The sequence below is a fragment of the Heptranchias perlo genome, chromosome 31 (genome assembly GCF_035084215.1).
Source record: "Heptranchias perlo isolate sHepPer1 chromosome 31, sHepPer1.hap1, whole genome shotgun sequence".
NCBI lineage: Eukaryota > Metazoa > Chordata > Chondrichthyes > Hexanchiformes > Hexanchidae > Heptranchias > Heptranchias perlo.
Window position 1 is genome coordinate 26230658 of NC_090355.1, and position 22992 is coordinate 26253649.

At 42.8% G+C, this 22992-nt stretch overlaps 1 protein-coding gene across 2 annotated transcripts in view; it reads right to left on the minus strand.

Annotated features, from left to right (window-relative positions):
- The window catches only part of LOC137300602 (tetratricopeptide repeat protein 16-like), a 51259-nt gene that overhangs the window by 3508 nt on the left and 24759 nt on the right, over positions 1-22992 (minus strand). For both annotated transcript variants that reach the window (XM_067969772.1, XM_067969771.1), the window contains 6 exons: positions 22213-22427; positions 20353-20600; positions 16731-16872; positions 16287-16452; positions 4321-4463; positions 265-406 (listed from right to left, as the gene is read on the minus strand). In XM_067969772.1, the coding sequence (XP_067825873.1) occupies positions 265-406; positions 4321-4463; positions 16287-16452; positions 16731-16872; positions 20353-20600; positions 22213-22427 (1056 nt within the window). The remainder of the gene's footprint in view (positions 1-264; positions 407-4320; positions 4464-16286; positions 16453-16730; positions 16873-20352; positions 20601-22212; positions 22428-22992) is intronic.

The window sequence follows — 22992 nt, forward strand, 5'->3', positions numbered from 1 at the left end:
CCTCAGTAGCCAAGGGGAAACGTCAATTGTAGTACCCCTAATTACGCCTTGGTTGAGATGAGCTAGCAAAGTATAGACCAGGAATTGAACCTAGTACCTTGCGGCCCATGTGACTTGTTCTCACTCGTGACCATAGAGGGAAGCGTGAATACGCTGTTAAGGGTTAATGACCCTTTTGTGGCCAATGGTAGCTATTTCCACAATTGCTAAGTTGTGATAAGACTAGTTCTCTTTTCTCAGAGTGACTGTTCTAATTGTCCTTACCCTTTTCTTTCTGGCTACAATTTCTTCATACAGGTCTGTTTCGTTTATGCAAGGTGCGAAACCACTTTTTGCTTTCTTTGCTTCTTTTTTTGTGCCAAAGATCTCATTGGTCTGATGCTTTGGTTGTATTCGAATGGTCTGTCTGCATGTACACAGAATAAAGTGTTAAAGCTCCAATTAATTTACTTCCTCATTTCTGAGTTAGGAAGTTTAATCACAGTTTTCTTTCTTCAGTAACCCTGTCAGAACTGTAAATTCCCCTTTTGCTTGTTACTATTTCATGTATGTCTGCAATATGAAGAACATATTCTGGAAATACAGGTAAAACAATGAAGTTCAAATTTCAGTCAATTCTAAATGAGAAATGTAAAATGAAAATATTGCTTAAAATATGCTTAACTTATTTCTTCATTATGATGTCATGGACATAACAGCCATTATGCAGTAAATTTTAAAAGGATTTTATTTGTATATTAGATAACAGAATGTAAGGAATGAGAAAACGTAATTCAGTCCAGCAGACCAAATCTTTTCAAAGATACTGTACAATTTGCCCTATTGTATTGTAGATGCTACTCAATTTTAACCTCCCGAGAGAAGGTAATCACAGTTGAATATATAGGAAAATAAAGCTCTCTGAAATGTCTCCCTAATCCCCAAAGTTACTTACTGGAACTGCAGAATATCAGCCTGATATTACAACCTACACTATTAAACACTGAGCGCTTGCATTTTACAAGTGAACTTCCTATGGTCCAAGCAGCACAGCACAGGAACTGTTGTGTTCTCTAGACTACTTATCTATCTTGGGTATTTTTCAATGTTAGTTAATATATTTTTTAAAATAATTGATGTAGTCCCTCAAAGCACTTGCTTTTTAAGTGCAGTGACTATTGTTATGTAAGCAAACACAGAAGCCATTCTTTAACAGCAATGTCCCACAAACAGCAAACATCATGAATGATTGTTTAATCTTTTTTTGTGACATTGTTTGAGAGAGGAATGTTGGTCGGGACAGAGGGAGAACTCCCTGCGTTCTATGGTGCAATGGGATCACCAGAAAAGGTAGCTAGGACCTTAATTTTAAAGTCTCATTCAAAGGACAGCATCTTTAATTATACAGCACTCCCTCAATTCTGCATTGGAGTGTCTGTTTACAACACCTTGTGACCCAGAGGTAAGAGTGATACCAAATAAGCCAAGCTGGCACACCTTCAGATGCCATTAATAGTTTTGCTGGGAGTCTACTACTCTGGGGAATAAATAAATTCTTCTAATTTCCAATGTTTCTTGAACCTTGATAATTTTGTACTCCTATATTCTGTAATAGGACATGATGCAACAAGAAGCAACAGTAATGTGGACCAATGTCTCACAAATGTGATCCATGTTGGTAATGAGAATTGAAAAGAAAGTCTGCATTCAGATGGCACCTTTCACATCCTCTGGATGCTCCAAAGTGCAACACAGACAGTTAATTACTTTTAAAGTGTAGTCACAGTTGTTATGTGGGCAAATGCGGCAGCCAATTTATGCACAGCACGGTTTCACAAACAGCATATGAGATAAATGACTAATTCATCTGTTCATGGTGGTGGTGTTGAGGGATAAATATTGGCCAGGACACCTCAACTGCTCTTGTTCAGATAGTGCCATGGGATCTCTTTTCGCCCACCTGAACAGGCAGATGAGCCTCAGTTTAACATTTCAGAAGCGGCACTCCTGGCGATGCAGCACTCCACTGAATTATCATTCTAAATTATGTGCTCAAGTCTGTAGTGAAACTTGAACCCACAGCCTTCTGACTCAGGCAACAGTGCTGCCACTGAGCCAAGCCGACAGAATCGGACATGAAATTTTGAACAAATTTTACTGAGATGCCAAAGGGCAAAACAGATTCCCCCTTTATAAATGTTTCAATAGCCCTGTGAGAGAGAATGAAACTGAGACTGTTTTGTTGACTTGTATCACTGTACTAATTATTTATTACAGACACTCTTCTATATACATAACTATATTTGCAACTTTGTCTGGAAGAAGTTGAAGACCTTGTTATCAGGTGCTTACATGGATCTTCACAATTAGCGGCCGAACAAAAATACCTCTGGTCAGTGGGGAGAAGTAAAGAATCCAGCAGTTATATGCTGGTGAAAGTGACTTTTTGATTTAGGAAGAAGTGTTTTATTGGAATCAAGAAGTCAAGGGAGGAAGGAGATATGTATAATATTTTCAGCATGATGGTATTGCACATTTTATAATGCATGAGGAATTTTTATTCCCCATTTAAAAAAAAAATCAGTTGAATTTGCGAAAACTTTGCTCCATAAAGCAGAGCAATAGTGTTTGATGAAAATATTAAGCCACTGCAGGCTGAAAAGTTACAGTTGGTTAATCAGACATTGTAACGTGTGTACGGTGTGTACAAAAGTTTGATACACCTGATAAAGCTGACTAGTTTAGGGGAGTAAAAACACCCATTGGCAGGACGTTTCAAATCTTAGTTGTTCCAATTTACATTAAACAATTCGTGGGAGTGGCTTCAGAGCTGAAAATATATATATTTATATTTTTAAGTTTAATCTTTGTATCGAGATATTTCACCTGTGTTCGTTTTGCTGTAAAGCTGGTGATTGGTGGGAAGGAGTTACAAATCGCGGCGAGGAAGGGGTTTGAAATACATCCCTGCACCCAAGATAGAACATGTACACCCGTAGTATCAGAATCTGGTGGCACTAGAAGGAATTAGGGTAACCATGTGATGATCAGAATCCAGTGGCTCTAGAAGGAATTAGGGTAACCATGTGATGAGTACCCAATAGGAAGACTTGAAGTAAGATGGGTCCAATTTGATACACATGGCGCTATCAACCCCAATAGAAACGTATTATTACAAAAGGGAATTGCCAATGCAGTTGTTACTGCCCTGTTTGATATAAACATAGAACAAGATAAGAAGCCCAATACATTTAACAATGTTAGAACACAGTCTTCAAGTGACTGATATCCGCATTTAAGGAACGGGTAGGGAAGAGTTCATTTCCAAAATACCTTATTATCTGGGAGGGGAACGATGTCAGTAGTTTGCAGTTTGCCAAACGGAAATTAGACCATGGGAGGATTTCTCTGAATTGTTCAAACCAGCGTTTTTACTCCCAGCATGAATTACATTATCCTACAGGAAATCCCTGCTAGAAAGCAATAGCCTGTGCACTTAATATCCATGTAATGTAATGACTAAAGCATCTGTAGGTACAGTAGTGTTTATGGTATTGAACTAGCAACCCAGAGGTTGTGGGTTCAAATCCCACCAGGTTAAGTTGTGAAATTAAACTCAAAAATCTGGTAATTTGTGGGCTAACACTCGAAAATGATAGTGAAAACAGCTGGATTGTTATAAAAAACCCAACTCGATCACTAGGGTCCTTAAGGGTAGGGAACCTGGCCTATGTGTGACTTCTGTCCCCCCTTTCGTGGATGACTCTTAATGCTCTTGGGGGAGTAAATACTGCCTTGCCAGTGTCACCCAAGAACAAATCAATAAAAAACCTTCACACATGTTCAATTAGGGATCATGAAACTTCACAGACTGACACTATCTAAGCTCTTAATAACGATCTATATGAATAATTAATTTGAATCAAATGCAAAAATTTATATAAGATGTAATTTGACATTGTTCCCATCGCATGGCCGAGTTGAGGAAGATGCAAGACGACAGTAGGGAATAAGTGACTAGCATCAGTGAAAGGTTGGACCAGGGCCCGTAGTGCAGGGCAACAGCATGGTTGAAAAAAAGCCAAGATCAATCAAATAGCGATTTGGTTACACCAAACTTGGATTTCAAAAGCCTAAAGATTGTAGGATGAATGGAAGATTGAGAGAGGTGAGGGGTTCCATAGTGTTGAGATGCTGAGGAAGAATGAATTTGAGTAGGAAACAGTGCAATGATTCCAGCTCAATGACGATGCAGGGGAGAGGAAGAGCACACAGAAGTGTATTTGGAGCTCTGGAATAACTTCAATCTACTTGTAACCATTATGAAACCCAGTGTCGTACCTTTGCTGAAATACTTTCATGGCACAAGATGCACAGACATGGAGGTTAGCATTTAACTTTGCTCTTGTAGATTCGACAACCTTACTGGCCATAATCTCATCCATAGATTTTCCAGGGAAGAGGTGCATTAGAAGGGGAATAATCTAAAGAGAAGAAAATATAGAGAGGAATTAACCTATTTACTGCCATAAATTTATATGGATAGATTCAAACAAAGGAAGAGCATTAACCAAGATTTAAATTCACATATCTGCCTTTCTACAGTCAATGCAATTTCCTAATGTGAATGAACAACAGATCCAGTTCAAGAAGGAATTTACTAGAATTATTTAAATATTCAGAATCAGAACAGAGGTCTGTTCAGTTTTAGATATTACACATTTTTAAAAGTCCACAGGCAAGCCCTCACTCCCTATGAACCAAAACATGACCTTATGGGCAATAAATTGGTCTGCATTGCACTCGTTTTAGCACTACATGGCCGCCTAATGACCTAAAAATGGCGTCCGGAATGCGTGGGCACACTACTCGCGTGATGTGCACCGGACGTCATCTTGGTAAAGGCATTCGCGCACGCGCAGATAATGAACGCCAGCAGCATGTACAGTTGGGAGAATATGCGGTAGATCAGTGTGTAATGCTGATTTAAAGGGACAGATGCAATTTTGGAACTCAACGCTCCAGCCAACGCACTGTCTTAACCTCGCACAGCTAAACAGGTTCTAAGTGGCATGGAGGACCCCCCACCAGCACAATTTAAAGGGATCATGCAGGATTTACAGGTTAGCTGCTGGATTATTGCTTCTGGCTGCTGATGCATTTGTACCTGTTTTTGGAGGTCTCCTATGCTTGAATACTAGGACTAGGGAACATAGCCTAAAAATTATAGCCAGGACTTGCAGGAGTGAAGTTAGGAAATGCTTCTACACGCAAAGGGTGGTAGAAGTTTGGAACGCTCTTCTGCAAATGGTAGTTGATGCTAGCTGAACAGTTAATTTTAAACCTGAGATTGATAGATTTTTGTTAACCAAAGGTATTAAGGGATTATGGAGCTAAGGCAGGTATTTGGAGTTAGGTCACAGATCAACCATGATCTCATTGAATGGAGGAACAGGCTCGAGGGGCTAATTGGCCTACTCCTGTTTCTATCTTCCTATGTTCCTATAATAAAGTTTCAATATTCTACAGGGAGTGGGCTGGCTACTGATAGGCAACCAGCATGTGCACTGGCAGAGTGGCAGAGGTGGGACAGGAATGCTGTTATCCTGAGAGATGACAGCAGGTTCATGTTCCATGGAGCCACTGCCACTTGCTGCCTCCTGTTATGCGCCAACTTCTTCTGCAAGAAAGCGGGACATGTGTCGGTGTCCTGCAAGATGTTTGGGTGATGTGCCACCCAAGGTTGAATAGCTGCCAGTGTGAGTGACCTGTGAGTTGTGGGTGTGCGGTTTGCAACAGTGGTAATATGTGAGGGCGAGAGGAAGCATCTGATTGAAAGAATTTGTTGGTATGTGGGTGATGGGGGTTATAGTGTATGGAGCAGTGGATGTGGCCGGTGGTGCAGTTGGTAGGCGGTGCCATTTGACGGTTGACCTCACTCACCTTGACCACTCGTGTCAAAGCATTGAACTTCTTACTGCACAGCACCATTGTTGTGGCAGCTATGGCAGCTAAAATGAGGCTTTGCGATATTGATGATAATGTGAAATGGGTGGAAAATAATCTTTAAATGCTAACTAATATGAGGCTACCAGTGTAACCGCAAGGCATTATGGGAAAATGTTGTAACTTGTGTGTCAAGATTGGAAAAAGCAGGCTAAAGTGTCTTTTAAGTAAGTCAATCACAAGCGCAGTGTCAGCATAGGTCAGCAAGTTAACCAAAATAACAGTGAAAAAACAAGTTTTATCAAAACTTAAAACAGGAGCTGTTATTATGAGACGTTGAGTCAGTTACAATTACTGCTAACCGTTGCACGATGTGGTCAAAGGGGGGTGGGTGCAAAAGTTGTTTGTACACCTGTATGAAGCTGTGACTCTGTATGTACTCTGAGAGACGTTGGTGGCGGATTGCTATAACGTGCTCCCCTGCACGCTTGAGAATAAAATCTCTGTACGACTCTCCTGACTCAGGCGTGGTACTTCGTAGCAAGCGGTCCGCACGACATAGTGCGCGGAAGACCCCTACAACAATTGGCATAGTCGGCAGGATCTCTGGTGATTGGTGCCGTGTTTCAGTCCATCTCGGGTGAGTAAGACTTGTTTTGCTAACCCTTGACGGAACGGTATGGGTAAAACCCATCTCGGAGATCTGAAACCTAAGTGCCACGAGAGTGCAGGCAAGAGACCGTGACACAGTGTTGTGGACGCACAACGGGCCTAGGGAGTCTTGGCATATTTGTGTGGTTCGGGAACGTAGTCGCCGAACGCAACGTTTTACTACTCGTGACGTACTTCGGAATTGACGGTTTTGATATAACCGAGAATATGTCGGCTGGTAAAGAGTTGAAAGACGTGCCGGACGGGTCTATAACTCAAATGCTATTGGATAAACATAAGAAATTACTTAAAAATGGAGAAAGAGGGATGGGATGAGAACTGGGAACCAGGCAGGCACAAAGAATGGTGGGATACACGGAAAAAGGACAAGGAAGACACAGGGGTAGCAATCCTGTGTCAGTGTTATAAACAAGTGAGCGAAACGTGTAAACAAAAGATGAGACAGGTTGAAGAAGATAAAGTAATAATTGAAAACTTAGAGACCAGACTTAAGGACGTAGAGACTAAACGAGCCAAAGTAGAGAAGGGAAAGGAGGTTATGGAATATGAATCACGCGGCTTGCGATTAAAACAAAGTAAGGCCCCTCAGCCTAAATTATTACTGAGTTATTATAAGGCCAGGGACGATGTTAACTGGCCCAGTCTAGGAGAGGAAGCCGCCGAGTATAACTGCGAAAACAGCTGGTCTGATCAGCTGCCGTCATACGCAGATCAGGGCCGACGGCACCAGTGGCCCCTATTAGTATTCAGAATGTACCCGCACAAGGAGGCAATGGCGCATACGTTACCGAAACCCACACCCCATTTACCCCAGGGGTTCCACAACAGCCCTGCGATCTTCCACCAGGTAATGCACCGGGCAATAGAAAAGGTTGACTTGGACCCATATGATAGCACCAATACAGGGGCTAGTAAAGGAGGGAACCCACCTCTTGAAAGGGTGGAATGGGGACCTGAACAGGAAAGAGCATACACTGTCATAAAACGAGCCCTCCTGACCGCACCAGCACTGGGGCTACCCGATATGGAAAAACCCTTTCACTTACACTGTGATATTGACGAGGTGCGCTACAATGCGGTCCTAACTCAAACTCATGGTGATAGGAGATGACCAGTAGCTTACTACTCGACCCAACAGTCAACCGTAGCGGCCGGGCTCAGACGCTGAGTAGCAGCACTAGATTGTGCCGCGTGGGCGGTGCGAGTCTGTGAGCCCACAGTCGTGGCAGGGCGGTTGATCTTACACACCCAACATACGCTAGTGGAGTTATTAAACACAGGGAGGTTAAGAACGGTGTCAAGTAGCAGGAGAGCAGCATAGGAAGCAGTACTAATACCCAAAGATAAGTCCGTAATGATTGTAAAGGACACAGGAATTAACCCCGCGTCAGGTATTGTGACAGAAGGAGAGGAACATACATGCAGGACTGAGGTAGAGCAGGAGCAGAGTTGTGGCGTTAAGGATATGCCACTAGAAGGAAAGGTGATCAATCTGTTTGTGGACGGGTCGTGACGGTTTGTAGACTGCATACCACACACAGGGTGGGCGGTTGTGTTACAGGATGGCACACAGGTGTGCTCAGGGAGACTGGAGGGGCGACAATCAGCCCAAGTAGCAGAAATAGCGGCTTTAACAAAGGCTTTAGAATGGGCCAAAGACAAGAGAGTAAACATCTTTACGGAGAGCCGATAGTACACGACTATATGGCTGCATAGGCACGTAGAGGCTTTCTCACCTCGGAGTGGGGGGATAATATTAAACATACATGCCTCATTATGGACCTAGTGAAGGCCTCCCAAATGCCCCTTGAGGCAGCCGTTGTAAAGGTTTGAGCCCATCAGAAGATTATAGATTGGATCCAAAAGGGCAACCAACATGCAGATGAGGCAGCTAAAGATGCAGGCATAACCACCAGACCCGAGGGTTGTTCCCCAGTATTAGGATGGCCTGATATTAAAGAAGATGGGTCATGGGAAGAATGTTGGGGGCACATGGAGACTTTGGCTGATGGGAGTAAAAGGTGAGAATGGTGACAGATCAATGTCCCCAACATAATGGACTATGATGTCATAGGCCCAGAGGAATGTGATATCTCCAAGTTACTTGGGGACTCTAGTCCAGTAGAAAAACAAGAATGGAAACAGAAAGGAGCCAAACCGGGCTTCCCCGACGGCATCTGGAAGGGACCGGATGGTAGGGTAGTCGCCCCATAATGTATTCGACAAAATATTATGAACATTTACCACGGTGAGGCCCATCGGGGTAGGGATGCCATGCTCCATCACATTCGTAAGGATTGGTGGTGGCCAGGCATGGGTAGAGATGTAGCAAAATTTTGCCAACAATGATAATATGTGCACAACACAACCTGGGAAGGCCAATCAAAGTAAAGATGGGTAATCAACCCCGGCCCAGAGGCCCATGGGAGAACCTACAAATCGGCTTTACTGGACTATTAGTGAACAGCCATGGCAGGACGTATTGTCCAGTAATCATGGATCACTTTACTAGGTGGGTAGAAGCATTCCCGACTCAGGATTGCACAGCAGATACGGTAGCAAAGATATTAGTAACTGAGGTAACACCACGATAGGACATGCCGTTAGAAATAGACTCGGATCAAGGGACACACTTCACAGGTAAGGTGTTAAAACTGACCTGCAAATTATTAGGAATACAGCAGCGTTTCCACATATCGTACCACCCGCAGAGTACAGGAATGGTGGAGCGAATGAATCGAACATTGAAAACCTCCATAGCTAAAGCCATACAAGAGACAGGCAAAGGATGGGTGGACGTACTGCTATTCATCCTCATGAGATTAAGAGCTACCCCAAACAGGGTGACCGGGTTAAGCCCGTACGAGCTTATGACTGGGAGGGCTATCTGTGATCACCACTGATGTGATCACAGATACCGGACCCCTCAAGGATAGAATTAGGAAATATGTTGTTGAGTTGTGCAACTACTTAAAGGACCAAAGGAAAGCTGCTAGGGAACAGACACATAATGCGGATCTCGAACGACAAAAGGGGCCGCCCGATCAGGTGCCTGCTGTTGGCTCCTCGATGATGTATAGGGACACACCGGAAAAACCAGGTTTCGCTCCGAGGTGGCAGGGACCCTTTCAAGTGCTGATGACCAGTGACACATGTGTATGTTTGAATATGAATAAACAAGGGGAAAGATGGAAACATTGGTCGCAGGTTAAGGCACAAGTGGGGACTAACAAAGACAAACCATCTGTTTCCTCCTACAGAGTGAACAGGGCAACGAGTAGGTGCCTGAACTACTGAACGAACCAACACTCTAACACTCTTTCTCTCCTTGCGTTCCTCTGTGTTGATTTGTGCTAATGTGTTAAATATGAAACTGTTTATTGTCATTTGCGGTTAATCAGTGTCTTCAGCGGAGCGGCGTGGGGGTCCCCAAACCTGATCCTGAGTCTGGTCCTAACATGTCCCGGAGGCCGCGGAGGTAGCAGGCATAGATCCCTTATGCCAAGTAGGTTCCAGATACATGCCCCCAATGTGACAGATGGGGCAGTACTGGTCTATCCATATGAACATGGTGGATGGACAATATTTGACCCAAAACTTGGTTGGGCCATTGACCGAAACAGTAGAACTGGTGCAACTTGGCGGCTGAACGGCGGTGGGGGAGAGCTCCTGAGTGAGGGGGTCTCTGGGACCGGAGTGGTAACACTCTATGGCTGGGGGGCCGGTATGCAAACGATGTTTGTAGTACATTTGGGAACTGGGTGGTGGAACAAACAAGAGAAAACCTAGCCCAGATAAAGGAGGGCAAGGTGCCCCTATGGATTTGTAACAAACAGCTGATTGATTTACCTAGCCAGCGTGGGAAGCTGACTGGATGCCAACTTAGAGGAATGGTGCGGGTATACCCCACACAGCTGGAATGTAGGATAGGCCAGGGAGGGCTACTGGGACTGGTCTTAGCCATACCGGTTATGGCTCCACAAACAACTCAGCCCCGAGAAGTATATCAAATCCAGAATATAGGGCTCATCAAGAACAGAATGTTTATAGCTTACCTCAAAGTATTGCCATATGCTGTAACATACAAGGATAGTCTGATAGGGACTAGATTGGTGGGATGTGTGACATGACATGGAATAACCGTCTGTCCACACAAAATAAGTTTTGACCCGCTTGCTGGGTGTGAGTTTAATGTAACAAGCGAGGGAATCAATTGTACCATGGAAGTTATCAAAGCTGACCTGAAGCCGACTCAGGCCGCTTATGTGAACAAGGGGGAATACTGTGTCACCACTAACCAGAAAACTTTTGAGTACGCAGACTTAACATGTGAGATCCCCAGTCCGGGATTCTGTTTCACACCGGAGATACCAGTGAGAATTGGACACGAGGAGTTGGTGGACATACATCGACGAGAATCCACCTCAATACAAGTGTCTGAAGAGCTAAAGGAGGAACTGCCGGACTACATCAACGTATTTGGGTATGAAGTGCCCCCGTTACCAGAACATCTGGTGGACATGCGCAAGAAGTTTGCGACATCCCAGAAGATGTACTACATGCTCCAACAGAAGAACAAGAACATCAAGAAGGACATTGAGACAATTAAGGTCACCACGTGGTGGGATGACCTATGGGACTGGGGACTAAACATCCAGATCCATCCATGGATCAGGTTAATCTCACGTATTGGTTGTGGTACAACTGTTGTTTGTATTGATTCTCCTGTGTATGGCTTGTAACAAGTATAAACGGGCGAAGGCTATAAAACAAGAAGGCACGACCCGCACAAAATAATTTAGAAAAGGAGGGAATAGTGTAGGGTCTTCTTGGACCAGATTAATAGGATCAGGCAAAACCATAAGAGTCCTAATGTATAGGGAGGTGAACCTTATGACTACCGATTGGCGATCAGAAAGGCATAGGGGAAACGTCCAGGGGTTTGCCATCCGGGGTCAGACCCAGGGCCAAAAGGAAGGATTATTGTGCCAGCTATGGCAGCTAAAATGAGGATTTGCGATATTAATGATAATGTGAAATGGGTAGAAAATAATCTTTAAATGCATACTATTATGAGGCTACCAGTGTAACTGCAAGGCATAACGGAAAAATGTTGTAACTTGTATGTCAAGATTGGAAAAAGCAGGCTAAAGTGTCTTGTAAGTAAGTCAATCACAAGTGCAGTGTCAGCAAGTTAACCAAAATAACTGTGAAAAACAAGTTTTATCAAAACTTAAAACAGGAGCTGTTATTATGAGACGTTGAGTCAGTTACGATTACTGCTAACCGTTGCACTATGTGGTCAAAGGGGGGTGGGTGCAAAAGTTGTTTGTACACCTGTATGAAGCTGTGACTCTGTATGTACTCTGAGAGACGTTGGTGGCGTATTGCCATAACGTGCTCCCCTGCATGCTTGAGAATAAAATCTCTGTACGACTCTCCTGACTCAGGCGTGGTACTTTGTAGCGAGCGGTTCGCACGACGTAGTGCGCGGAAGACCCCTACAACAACCACGTTCATGTTCCAGCACGCCTGGCATTAACTTTGTCTCCCACTGCCTCGGGAGTAAATGTCTGGAGGGCCTCTTGCCCCACTGTGGATATAGGATGCCCCTCCTTCTGTTCACCTCTTGCACCAAGACCTCATCATCAGAGAACCTTGATGCACGCTCTCTCGCAGGCCTGGTACAAACTCAGATCAGCGGATTGGTGAGGTCTGGCGTGCAGATTGGAGGATGTGGGATTTAGTATTGTGCAACCATTATTCAATGTTTTAACATAACTCAACAGTTTGTAAACATAGGGACGGGATCTGCATTTGTGTTTTGCGTGTGTGATGTCTGATCTCTGTTCAGATTCTGTGCGGACCCGTATCTTATATTTTGCAAATAAGAGGTGCAGGCTGCTTTTACGTGGTGCTAGCCACAAATGTTACGTGCTGCCTGCATCTCACCGACCAGGCGTGGGTTAATCGCGCACCGCAACCCCCGTGCCCGGTTTCGGGGTTATCCAATATAACCCCCGACGTGTCTAAAATCTTGTTGTTTTTATAAAATGTTTTTTCTGGGCAGTTGGCTAAAAGCAGCTGTATGTATGTGAGGGGATGGAGTACATCTACATTCCTGTGTGATATATAGATTCTGCTTCAAAGGGAGTGCTCAACATTCAGCCCATTGAGCCTGCTTCTCCAATTTTGTTAGTCATGGCAGTTCTATCTTTTAATTACATTTCCTCCTATCCTTTAATACCGTTATTTCCCAAATAAGTATCTATCTCCCGACTGGGGCAGTGCATTTCACATTCTCACAGAGTGAAGAAGTTTTTCCTGGTTTAATTTTTAATCTCTGACCTCTTTTAATGAGGATTGCTTAACAAGTGATGGAAGAAACAATGGCAAGAGAAATAGTTAATATTAATCAGCAAGCTATCATACTCTCAATAGCCTTTATAATTACCTCAGCGGGTCCTGCAAGCCACTCTTTTGTATTTTGACTGTATCCGAAGGTGTATGAATTGCTTTGCTGTTTTCTGAGAGACAACCCTGATACCTGCAAAATCTAATTTGTTTGATGGGCTTGTCACTACAAGAGGTGTTTAACTTTAGGTGAACTCTGATTACTTGTGAACAATCTCTATCGTCTTTTGTATCAGATGAAAAGAGAAGGATATAATACAGGAAGACTAACAAAGGATTCCTTTACGTCGAGGAGATGAGGTCCAAGTTGTTTAAAATACAACAGAGAAGTGTTAAAGGAGTCTTCACTTGTTTGTTTTAATCTTGTTTCTGTTAATTTTCTTCATTATAAATTTGATTCATAGTTTTCAGTCTGAGTCTTGTGGTACGTTAACGTGGTATTTGCTGTTGGTTGGACAGGCTGGGAGAGTATGGAGAGATACTGTATTATTTCCGGTAAATACCTTAACAGTAAAACTGGTTAATTGTTTACCCTGTAGCCTGATATCCCAAAATACTTTACACATAGGTCATGTTTCGGTTCATAGGGAGAAACTTGCTTGTGGAAGTTGACTTCTGCATTGGACACAAGACCAAAATATCTGGAGCAAGCTGTAACCTTAAAATAGTTAAATAAATAAAAGCCTAATTTCAGTGGTGTACTTAGAATTTTTCAAATAAAACACAGGAAATAGATAAAGATTGGAACAAGAATAGACTATTTACCAATCAAGCATGATGTCTTTTTTAAAAAATAAGTTGTACTTTACAATATCAATTTGACATGAACAAATTATGAAAACTACAAAAACCAACGTGAGTGTTAGAAAGGAAGACTTGTGTTAATACGGTGCCTTATCATGTCTCTGAGAAATGTCCCAGAGCTGTTCACAGGAATTACTTTTGAAGTCCACTCACTGTTGTTATGCAGGCAATTGTAAACAATTTTACAACACCAAGTTATAGTCCAGCAATTTTATTTTAAATTCACAAGCTTTCGGAGGCTTCCTCCTTCGTCAGGTGAACGATGTGAAGGAGGAAGCCTCCGAAAGCTTGTGAATTTAAAATAAAATTGCTGGACTATAACTTGGTGTTGTAAAATTGTTTACAATTGTCAACCCCAGTCCATCACCGGCATCTCCACGTTATGCAGGCAAACCTGGAAGCCATTTTGCAGACAGCATGGTCTTTTTTTAAAACAGTGCTATGGAATGTTGAACATCTACCTTAACAATTGTAAACAATTTTACAACACCAAGTTATAGTCCAACAATATTATTTGAAATTCACAAGCTTTCGGAGGCTTCCCCCTTCCTCAGGTGAATGTGGAAATGAAATCCTCGAACCTCTCGCATTTATAAATCATAGAACAATACCTGGTGATTACAGATAGTCTTTCCAACTGCCCGTTGCCAAGGCAATCACAGTGTGCAGACAGAGAGGTGTTACCTACAAGGCCACCGAATATACAAACAACCAAAAAAAACCAGAGAGAGAGGCAGAAACATAGAAACATCCGGAAGGAAGAGAAAGACAGCAAACGACCCGTTATATTAAAAACAGATAACATTTGTTCGCTGGTGGGGTTACGTGTAGCGTGACATGAACCCAAGATCCCAGTTGAGGCCGTCCTCATGGGTGCGGAATGTCTACCTTAACAGATATTACAGCCCCCGATAATAACAGGGAGGCGGGAAGGGAGTGGGAGGGTGGTTTAGCGGCTAGGAAATCCAATATTATGGATTTCCCGGAGGTCCTGCCAAATGTAACAACGGGACCGGTGTTAAATTTTTCCAATCGGTTTCCCGCCCGCAGCCAGCTAGATTGAGAGGCCGGCTGGCTGAAGGGCGGGAAAGCCTGCGGCACTAGGCCGCAGCCGGAGAGCAAAGAGGAGGGAGGGAGAGAGAGATCGTGGGTAGTGGAGAACATCGTGGGGGGGGGGGGGGGGGGGGGGGTGCGGAGAGAAGATTGCGGGCTGGGAGGAGAGGATTGGGGGGGGTGGTCCAATGCCGGGAGGAGATCGGCGGGGGGAAGTTGGAAGTTGGAATCGAAGGTCAGTGGTGGAGTTGGAACTGGAGATCGGGTGGGGGGGTGGGGGGGGAGTTGGAATTGGAGGTCGGGGGGAGTTGGACAGCGGATGTAGGGGGTGGGGGGAGTTGGACATCGGAGGTCGGGGGCGGGGGGAGTTGGACAGTTGGGCACTGGAGGTCTGATCGTGGCGGGGGTCGGCTGATTGAAGGGTCTGATCGCGGGCTGGTTTACAGGGTAGCTTTGTGGGCCAGGATGAAGCAGTCCTGCTCCTCCTGGCCAGAAGCAGTGCTGGAAAGGCACTTACCTGTTCCATCCAGCTGTTCTCGCCTCCCTTCAGCTGCCAGGTTTCCTGAGGCCCGGAAAACCCGGCCCCCAGGAATTAAATGCAAAACAGAGGTTAAATTTGAGGCAAGCATCCCCATTAAAATATTTTAAAGACGGACCCACCTCCGGAGAGCAGGTTAATCGTTGGGCCCCCAACCCACCTTCGTTAAAACTGGAAGTGGGCGGGTTGGGGTCGGGTTTCCGACTTTTAAATTTTAACCCCCGCCCGAACTGGGGGGTTAAAATTCCCCCAACAGGGTCTGTAGTTTAATATATCATCTGAAGGAGGGGCACCTACAGCAGTGCAGCACTCCCTCAGTACAGCCCTGGAATATCCACCTTCATTCTGTACTCAGGTGCTGGTGTGAGGCTGGAGCCCACAACCTTCTGATCAGAGTTGAGAGTGCTCAACAGCAGGGGGATTTTCCCCGGTGTCATGTGCAATATTTATCACTCAACCAACATCACTAAAAAAAACAGATTATCTGGCCATTATCACATTGTTGTTTGTGGGACCTTGCTGTGCGCAAGTTGGCTGCTGCATTTCCTACATTACAATAGTGAAGTGCTTTGGGATGTCCTGAGGTCATGAAAGAAAGGCGCTATATAAATGCAAGTCTTTCTTTTTACCAACTGTTGGACTATAACCTGGTGTTGTAAGATTCCTTACATTTGTACACCCCAGTCCATCACCGGCATCTCCACATCATTTTTACCAGCTAGGCCAAGCTACTGAATGATGTCCATGAGTGGTTTAGAAAATTGTAATTTCATCATCATCAGCTAATGGTATTAGGATGCTGATGATGATGAAATTACAATTTTCTAAACCACTCATGGACATCATTCAGTAGCTTGGCCTAGCTGATCTGAATTTTTACCTGTTTGTTTCTTATATCCAACAACAATGACGTGATTGCATCTTCCTGGGATTCTGTCACATTCCTCAGAATCTCTCGTGTTTTAGCCCTGTGCAGGTAGTACTGGGACACACGTGGATTGTTCTTAATGGCACTGGTAAAATGCTTCTCAGCCTGCTGGTAGTTCCTGGTTCAAAAAAAAATGAAGGGAAATGTAATCAGTTTAAAATAAAATGCCTGATCCAGGGATCTTTAATTCTGTTCCAAGATGCAAAGAAATGTTCATCAACATGAGAAAAGGGGGAATGGTAGCTGCATTACCTTTGATAGATTTACATTGCAAGTAACTTGAGATTGCACCTTGCTTTTACTAACTGCAAAGTGGAAAACATTTCACCTGGCAACCTGATCACTACATGCACAGAAGGGACATTCATCATATTGGCGAAGGGAAAATACTGCTACCTGTTCTGATATTCCATAAGTCCTTTCTCGTTGTTTAATGCAGCGATGCGGATCTGTATTCGCCAATCCTGAGGATCCAAGTCGTGAGCTTGCTCATAGTCTAATAATGCAAAGTCCAGCCTCCCTTGCTTGAGGAAACAATCTGAATGAAAATTAAATCAGAACTCTCGTTATGACGGTCTATATGTAAGGTCATGCAGATTGATTGTAAACTTAATTGTTCCACCAAATTCTAATGCTTACTACATGGTTAGATACAAGGGATGTTCCCATTTCAGGCACTCAGTGTCAGCATTGTGCAGGTACAACACAATTTAAGTGCAGAGTGAACATCTATCTTCTTTGTCTTTATCCCCAAGCACAGAAGATTCAGCAGGAACTGGCTTCACGCTGACCAAACTTATTTCAGTTAGGAACCTTACAGACATCGGACAAAGCCAACATTCATGCTATTGATCTGGGCTGGATTTGAACGTAGGTTCAAAAGCTGAAAGGACAGTAAGCTCTAACTAGTTCCTCGCTGTTTCCAAAAATGAATTGACAAGCATGTGAACGATTAATTATTTCCTTATTACGAACCTGTAAGTACAGCCATAGTACAAACCTTTCACCTTAGGGTTCACTACAGGTTTTGAAGGAACAAATATCTCAGGTAGCTCTAAAGGTCCGAATGAAATGATTTTATGGCAGTTTTAATTAGGGGGTAACAATTCTGTTTTTGTGTTCCCAGGGCATGCCGGAAGCACATTGCGAAATTATTTACTGCCAGCCCGTGGTTTTCCAACCATCAGTTTTAACAGAGGGGGGAGAATCTTGGACCCAGGTGGTGCAATTTAGCCAAAGTGGAATTTTTATCCCCTAGTTCCAAGTGGGCATGAATTCACAGGGAAAAAAACACACCTAATTCAGCACTAGTTAAACAATCTAAGTTGGAGAAGGTTGCAGTGGAAATGGAAATGTTACACAAGTGCAGTGGGATGCTCTTCTGAAACTGGAGTCAAATTGGAGGGAGCTTTATGCTGCATCTACCTCAACTCAATCTATACCTGAACTAAAAACAGAAAATGCTGGAAATACTCAGCAGGTCAGGCAGCATCTGTGGAGAGAGAAACAGAACTGAAAGAGTAAATATTTAACAGTTTTTAAGCAAGTACAGAGCCAGGGAAAGGGGGAGGCGAAAGAGAGGAGGAACGATCAAATGGGAAGGTCTGTGATAGGGTGAAGGGCAGGAGTGATTAAATGACAAAAGCGATGATGGTGCAAGGCAGGGAGAGTGGAAATATGACAAGTAAAGAAACAAAAGATGGGTCTAGAAACCTGAACTGGGAGTGTTTGATGTTGCACTGGGCGTGCATGGTTACCAGAGACTAATGAGCAGCAGTTACCAGGGAAACATGTGCATGATTACCAGAGTCTAATGAGCAGCGGTTACACCCTGGACAAATGATAAGGAGACTCTTCACAACCTTTATGTTCTCATGAACTAATGCCAATCTTCAAAAGCATCACTCGCAAAACAGTCACATAATCACTTTTGTCCATTCAGATTGCTAGAAAGCGACATTTAACTTTGGAAACTGTCAGTTAAAATCATCGAATTTTGTAGCACAGAACGAGGCTATTTGGCCCATCGTGTTAGTACTGGCACAATAGTTCCATTGCCGTGCCTGGAAAATTTCCCCATAGCTGTATCAATTTTCTTGTTCAAATATTCAAATAATTTTGCCCTGTTTATCTTATGAAAACTGTTCATAATTTTGAATACCTCCACCAGATCTCTCCTAACCTTCTCCATTCTAATGAAAAGAATCTCAGTTTCTCTAGCCTCCTCGTAATTAAAGCCTCTCATCCCTGCGTATTAACCTAGTGAATTTCTTCTGTACCCTCTCCATGGCTTTGATATTTTTCATAAAGGAAGGCCCCCAAAAATGCAGCCTAGCCAACGATTTGTATAAAATTCGCATTACCTTTTTTCTTTTGTACTCTACACCCCTATTTATAAGACGTAGGATCCCATATGTTTTTTATTACAGTTTTATCAATGTGTCCTTCCACTTTTGAAGAATTGTGTTTCTGAGCCCTTAAGTCTCCTCTGCTACTTTTAAAGTTTTACCATTTAGTGCATATTTTCTCTCCTTATTCCTTCTCCCAAAATGTAACATCTCACTTTTCTCTACATTAAATTTAATCTAACATCTATCTCCTGAAGTTGCTTATAGTTAACCATTTTCTCCAGGGCGTGGGGGAGTGGGATGAGAGGGCTGGGGAGAGGAGTGAAAGGTGATCAGGGAGGGGAATCTGGAGAAAATGCAGAGAAACTATCTCAGAGAGTAGACAAGCAAATTTTCAGCTGGGTGGGAGGTGGAGAAGCCGTCCTGTAATTAATATCAGTGGGGTATTGGGTGAGGGTTCTAGGAACATGCTAAACTCATTCATGGGGCGGGGAGGGGCATGGAGGGTCTGGTACACAATATTAGTGTGAGGGAGACCGGGAATGTTGCAAAAAGTTAAAGCCATTACAAATAATCTTGTAGGCGATCAGTTGGAGTGAACTGGGGGAAAGTACCCAAGGCAATAACAAGATGTTAAAGGGCAACTAGGGCAAGAATAAGAATAAGGCAAGAATAAAAGAAAAGACTATCTTTTATTCTTATTTCTGAATAAAAAATGAATAAACCTCTTCGCTGTGCAAAAGTACGCGTTCTATATATAAAATATATATCACATACACATTATTACGTAAAAGTGCTAAAAGTACATATGTGGGAGCAATTTCAAACTGTTTCTAATCTCGTGGTTCAGTTGTTTGGAATTCACTCCTGCTTCACATTTACATTTATGTCATCCAGATCCCTTGGTTGGAATCCTGCCTTGCTGTTACTCTTAGGACTCCATTATTTGGTGTTTAATCACTACCTTTATATAGTGATGTGCTGACTGTACAAATACTCACTAAATTCTTTAAAATCAGTAGTACCAAACACATCCTAAAAATGCAATACTGCATGCTGCAGAAATTCAATATACTGATGGCTACTTGGGTCAAAGGTAAAGAAGTGTTATGAGTATCATGAACATAGTCAGGCGGACTTTTAACTGATTGAAGGATCCAGCGAGCATTTTGTGCCCTGTTAATTTTAGGTCCTCTATTTCTTAGACAGTAATTTGTGTGATCATCCAATATTTGTAAACTATACATTTCATTTCAATTACGTGTCTGTTCTTATGTTGTACATGTCGTTGCATTTTCACCGAGCTAACCACGTAGCCAAATTATTTTCATCTGTGTAGCAACAGCCTTTGAGATAATACAACTGATGGTCTTTGTCTTCAGAAGATGTTAAAATAACTTAAAGTGACAAACTGACATTTTGACAGAAGTGGTATTTGGTTTCTGTTATTTCCAGAAACTGTGAGAATCATAAATGGAAATAACAAGCTACTTACAATAGGATGACAAAAGATTTGCTCTTTAATGTAATTCTGTTTCTTGACTGGACAGACTGGCATATTCTGAAACAGTTCATGAAAGCTCTGCAGAGGCAGACCACTGTTAACCATATTCTCCCTTAGTGCAAGTGTCATCTGGCATGTGTTAGAAGACAGCTAAAATAATCCTTACCCCCTCGGTTAATGTACAATCCCTTTTCCCGCTTCTCTCCCCTTATAGCCAGGTTTAAGAGAAGAATCGCTTCCTCGAAAAACCCTTTGCGGTAGCAATGCACTGCAAAGTCATTGTAGGTCAGAAGGAGTTGTCTCTGAGTCTCCAGGTAGGTGTCACTCTGCTCCTTGCTGCTTATTTTGTCCAAGACAAAGAGGTAGTCATCAATGGCTGCATTGAAATTCTTGAGTCTTCTACACAGGGTCCCCCTGAAGATTGAAACCAAAATAAAATTAAGGACTGTGTAGTGCAGGGGGAGGAATTTTTAAAAAAAAACTAAAACCAGACTGTTGATTTAATATGGGCATATGAGATTAAATCTTTTTCTCAGTGTTCTAAGTAAAAAGAGCTTGGGCTATATAAACCAATGGACATCAGCACAAAACTTACCATAATTCTATACTCCATTCATTTCCACGAATTCATTACTATGAGTTGGAGAGATCATAAGGATAGATAGTGTGTGAAATCGATGTGAGGTTAGTGGAGTAGGGACTGCTGTACTAAAGCTTGGATTGCTACCAATAACTGGTGAAAATCGTAATTATGGCCGTCCGGCATCACCATTGGGCAGCCCAAGTTACAACACTGTCAGAAACCAAAATAAAGAGAAACTATTTCCTCTGATGGGAAATCAAGAACGAGGGGGCATAATCTTAAATAAGAGCCAGGCCATTGAGGAGAGAAATCAGAAAGCATTTTTCTACACAAAGGGTAGTAGAAATCTGGAATTCTCTCCCCCAAAAGTCTGTGGATGATGGGATAATTGGAGCTTTCAAGAATGAGATCGATAGATTTTTGTTAGATACGGGTATCAAGGGAGCTAAGGCAGGTACATGGAGTTGAGGTACAGATCATCCATCATCTAATTGAATGGCGGAGCAGGCTCGAGGGGCTGAACGGCCTACTCCTGTTCCTATGCTCCTACACTCAACATGAAACTCTCTTTAAAGAAAGGAAAACAGGAAAAACTTGGAGGGAAAAACTATCATCTAAATATGAGTCTCTTTTGAGGAAGTGCATTGATCAACATTGATCACTTGACCATTCCAAATTCTTTCTCTTGCTTTCCAACATTGGCCAAACGTATTCATGTGTCTGTTCTGTGATTCCCCTTTTGTGCAATGGCATTTTTGGGTCTATGATTAGTTTTTGGGACAATGTAACTGAAATATCTTGTCATTGGATTCTGGTAACTGCTTAACTGGCTCCTGGTAACTGTTTGGATTATTTCCATGGTAACTGCTGCTCATTGCTTTTGAGTGCAGTGTTCGGTCTGTGACAATGTGACTAAAACATTTTTATCTCTCATTTGTCCATGGTAACTGCTGCTCACGGTGCCTAGTAACCATAACAAGGAATGATAGCACAATCACAAAGTGACATTGCAAAGAACTCATTGTTCTTGTGTTACAAAAGAAAAGCCGTTCAAAAATGATCATCAGTGTCATAAACAGAACATAAATTCTGAGGAGAAGATTTAACATTTTAACCCTATTATTATAAAATTATAATAAAGAGATATATGTAATAAAGACAAGTAATCAATGAAATATGAGGAAATATATCAATGTATACTTTTCATTTGTCACGGGAAATTAAATTTAAAAATGCACATTCCTATTCGAGCCTATGCAGCACATTTACTCTTCTACTCTGGCATTTATCTTATTGACCTATTATGACAGATGTAATGGTTTATGGTCTGAACTTGTTATAGACAAACTCAGTGCTTTAACTAATTCCCTGTCTATTCTACTTCTCAGTCAAAAACTGTATTCCTTGCTGGTAACTGCATCTGGGGGTTATTGTTGGTTGTACCTGAAGACATAATAGCCTGCTTCATTGGGATTATTGTTGATAGCCTCATTGATGTTATCCAGTGCACCATTCAGTTTGCCCGTCATAGCCTTGTTCACAGCTCGTGCCTTTGCCTCCTCAGCTCTGTGCGTTAGTCTAGCCATTAGTAATACTGCCTCCTGATTGGACGGATCCAAAGCCAGGGCACTACTGACATCGCGGTAACAATCAGCTATCTGTTGATGGGGGGTGGTGGGGGAGAGAAACAATAAATCACATTACATAAATGATACATTAAAAACACGATTCAAAAATACTGGGTCTATGAATTTCCACGTTTAGGGTAGACGCAGGTCGTTGTGGGATAAACAGGTAAGAACATAAGAGAACAAGAACATTTAAAGGCATAGCAAAAATCTATTTGCTTCAAACAAGACTATGCATTTATACAATGAATCCCATATATCTGTCTTCCCATCATATCCTAATTACCTGATACTCTGATCCTACAGAATTTTTGAAACCAGAAAGCCATTAGGTTGTTTCCCGTGGCTGGAGAGTCTAGAACTAGGGGGTCATAGTCTCAGGATAAGGGGTCGACCATTTAGGACCGAGATGAAGAAAAATTTCTTCACTCAGAGGGTTGTGAACCTTTGGTATTCTGTACCCCTGAAGGCTGTGGATGCTCAGTCGTTGAGTACATTCAAGACTGAGACCGATAGATTTTTGGACTCCAGGGGAATCAAGGGATATGGGGATAGGGCAGGAAGGTAGAGTTGAGGTAGTAGATCAGCCATGATC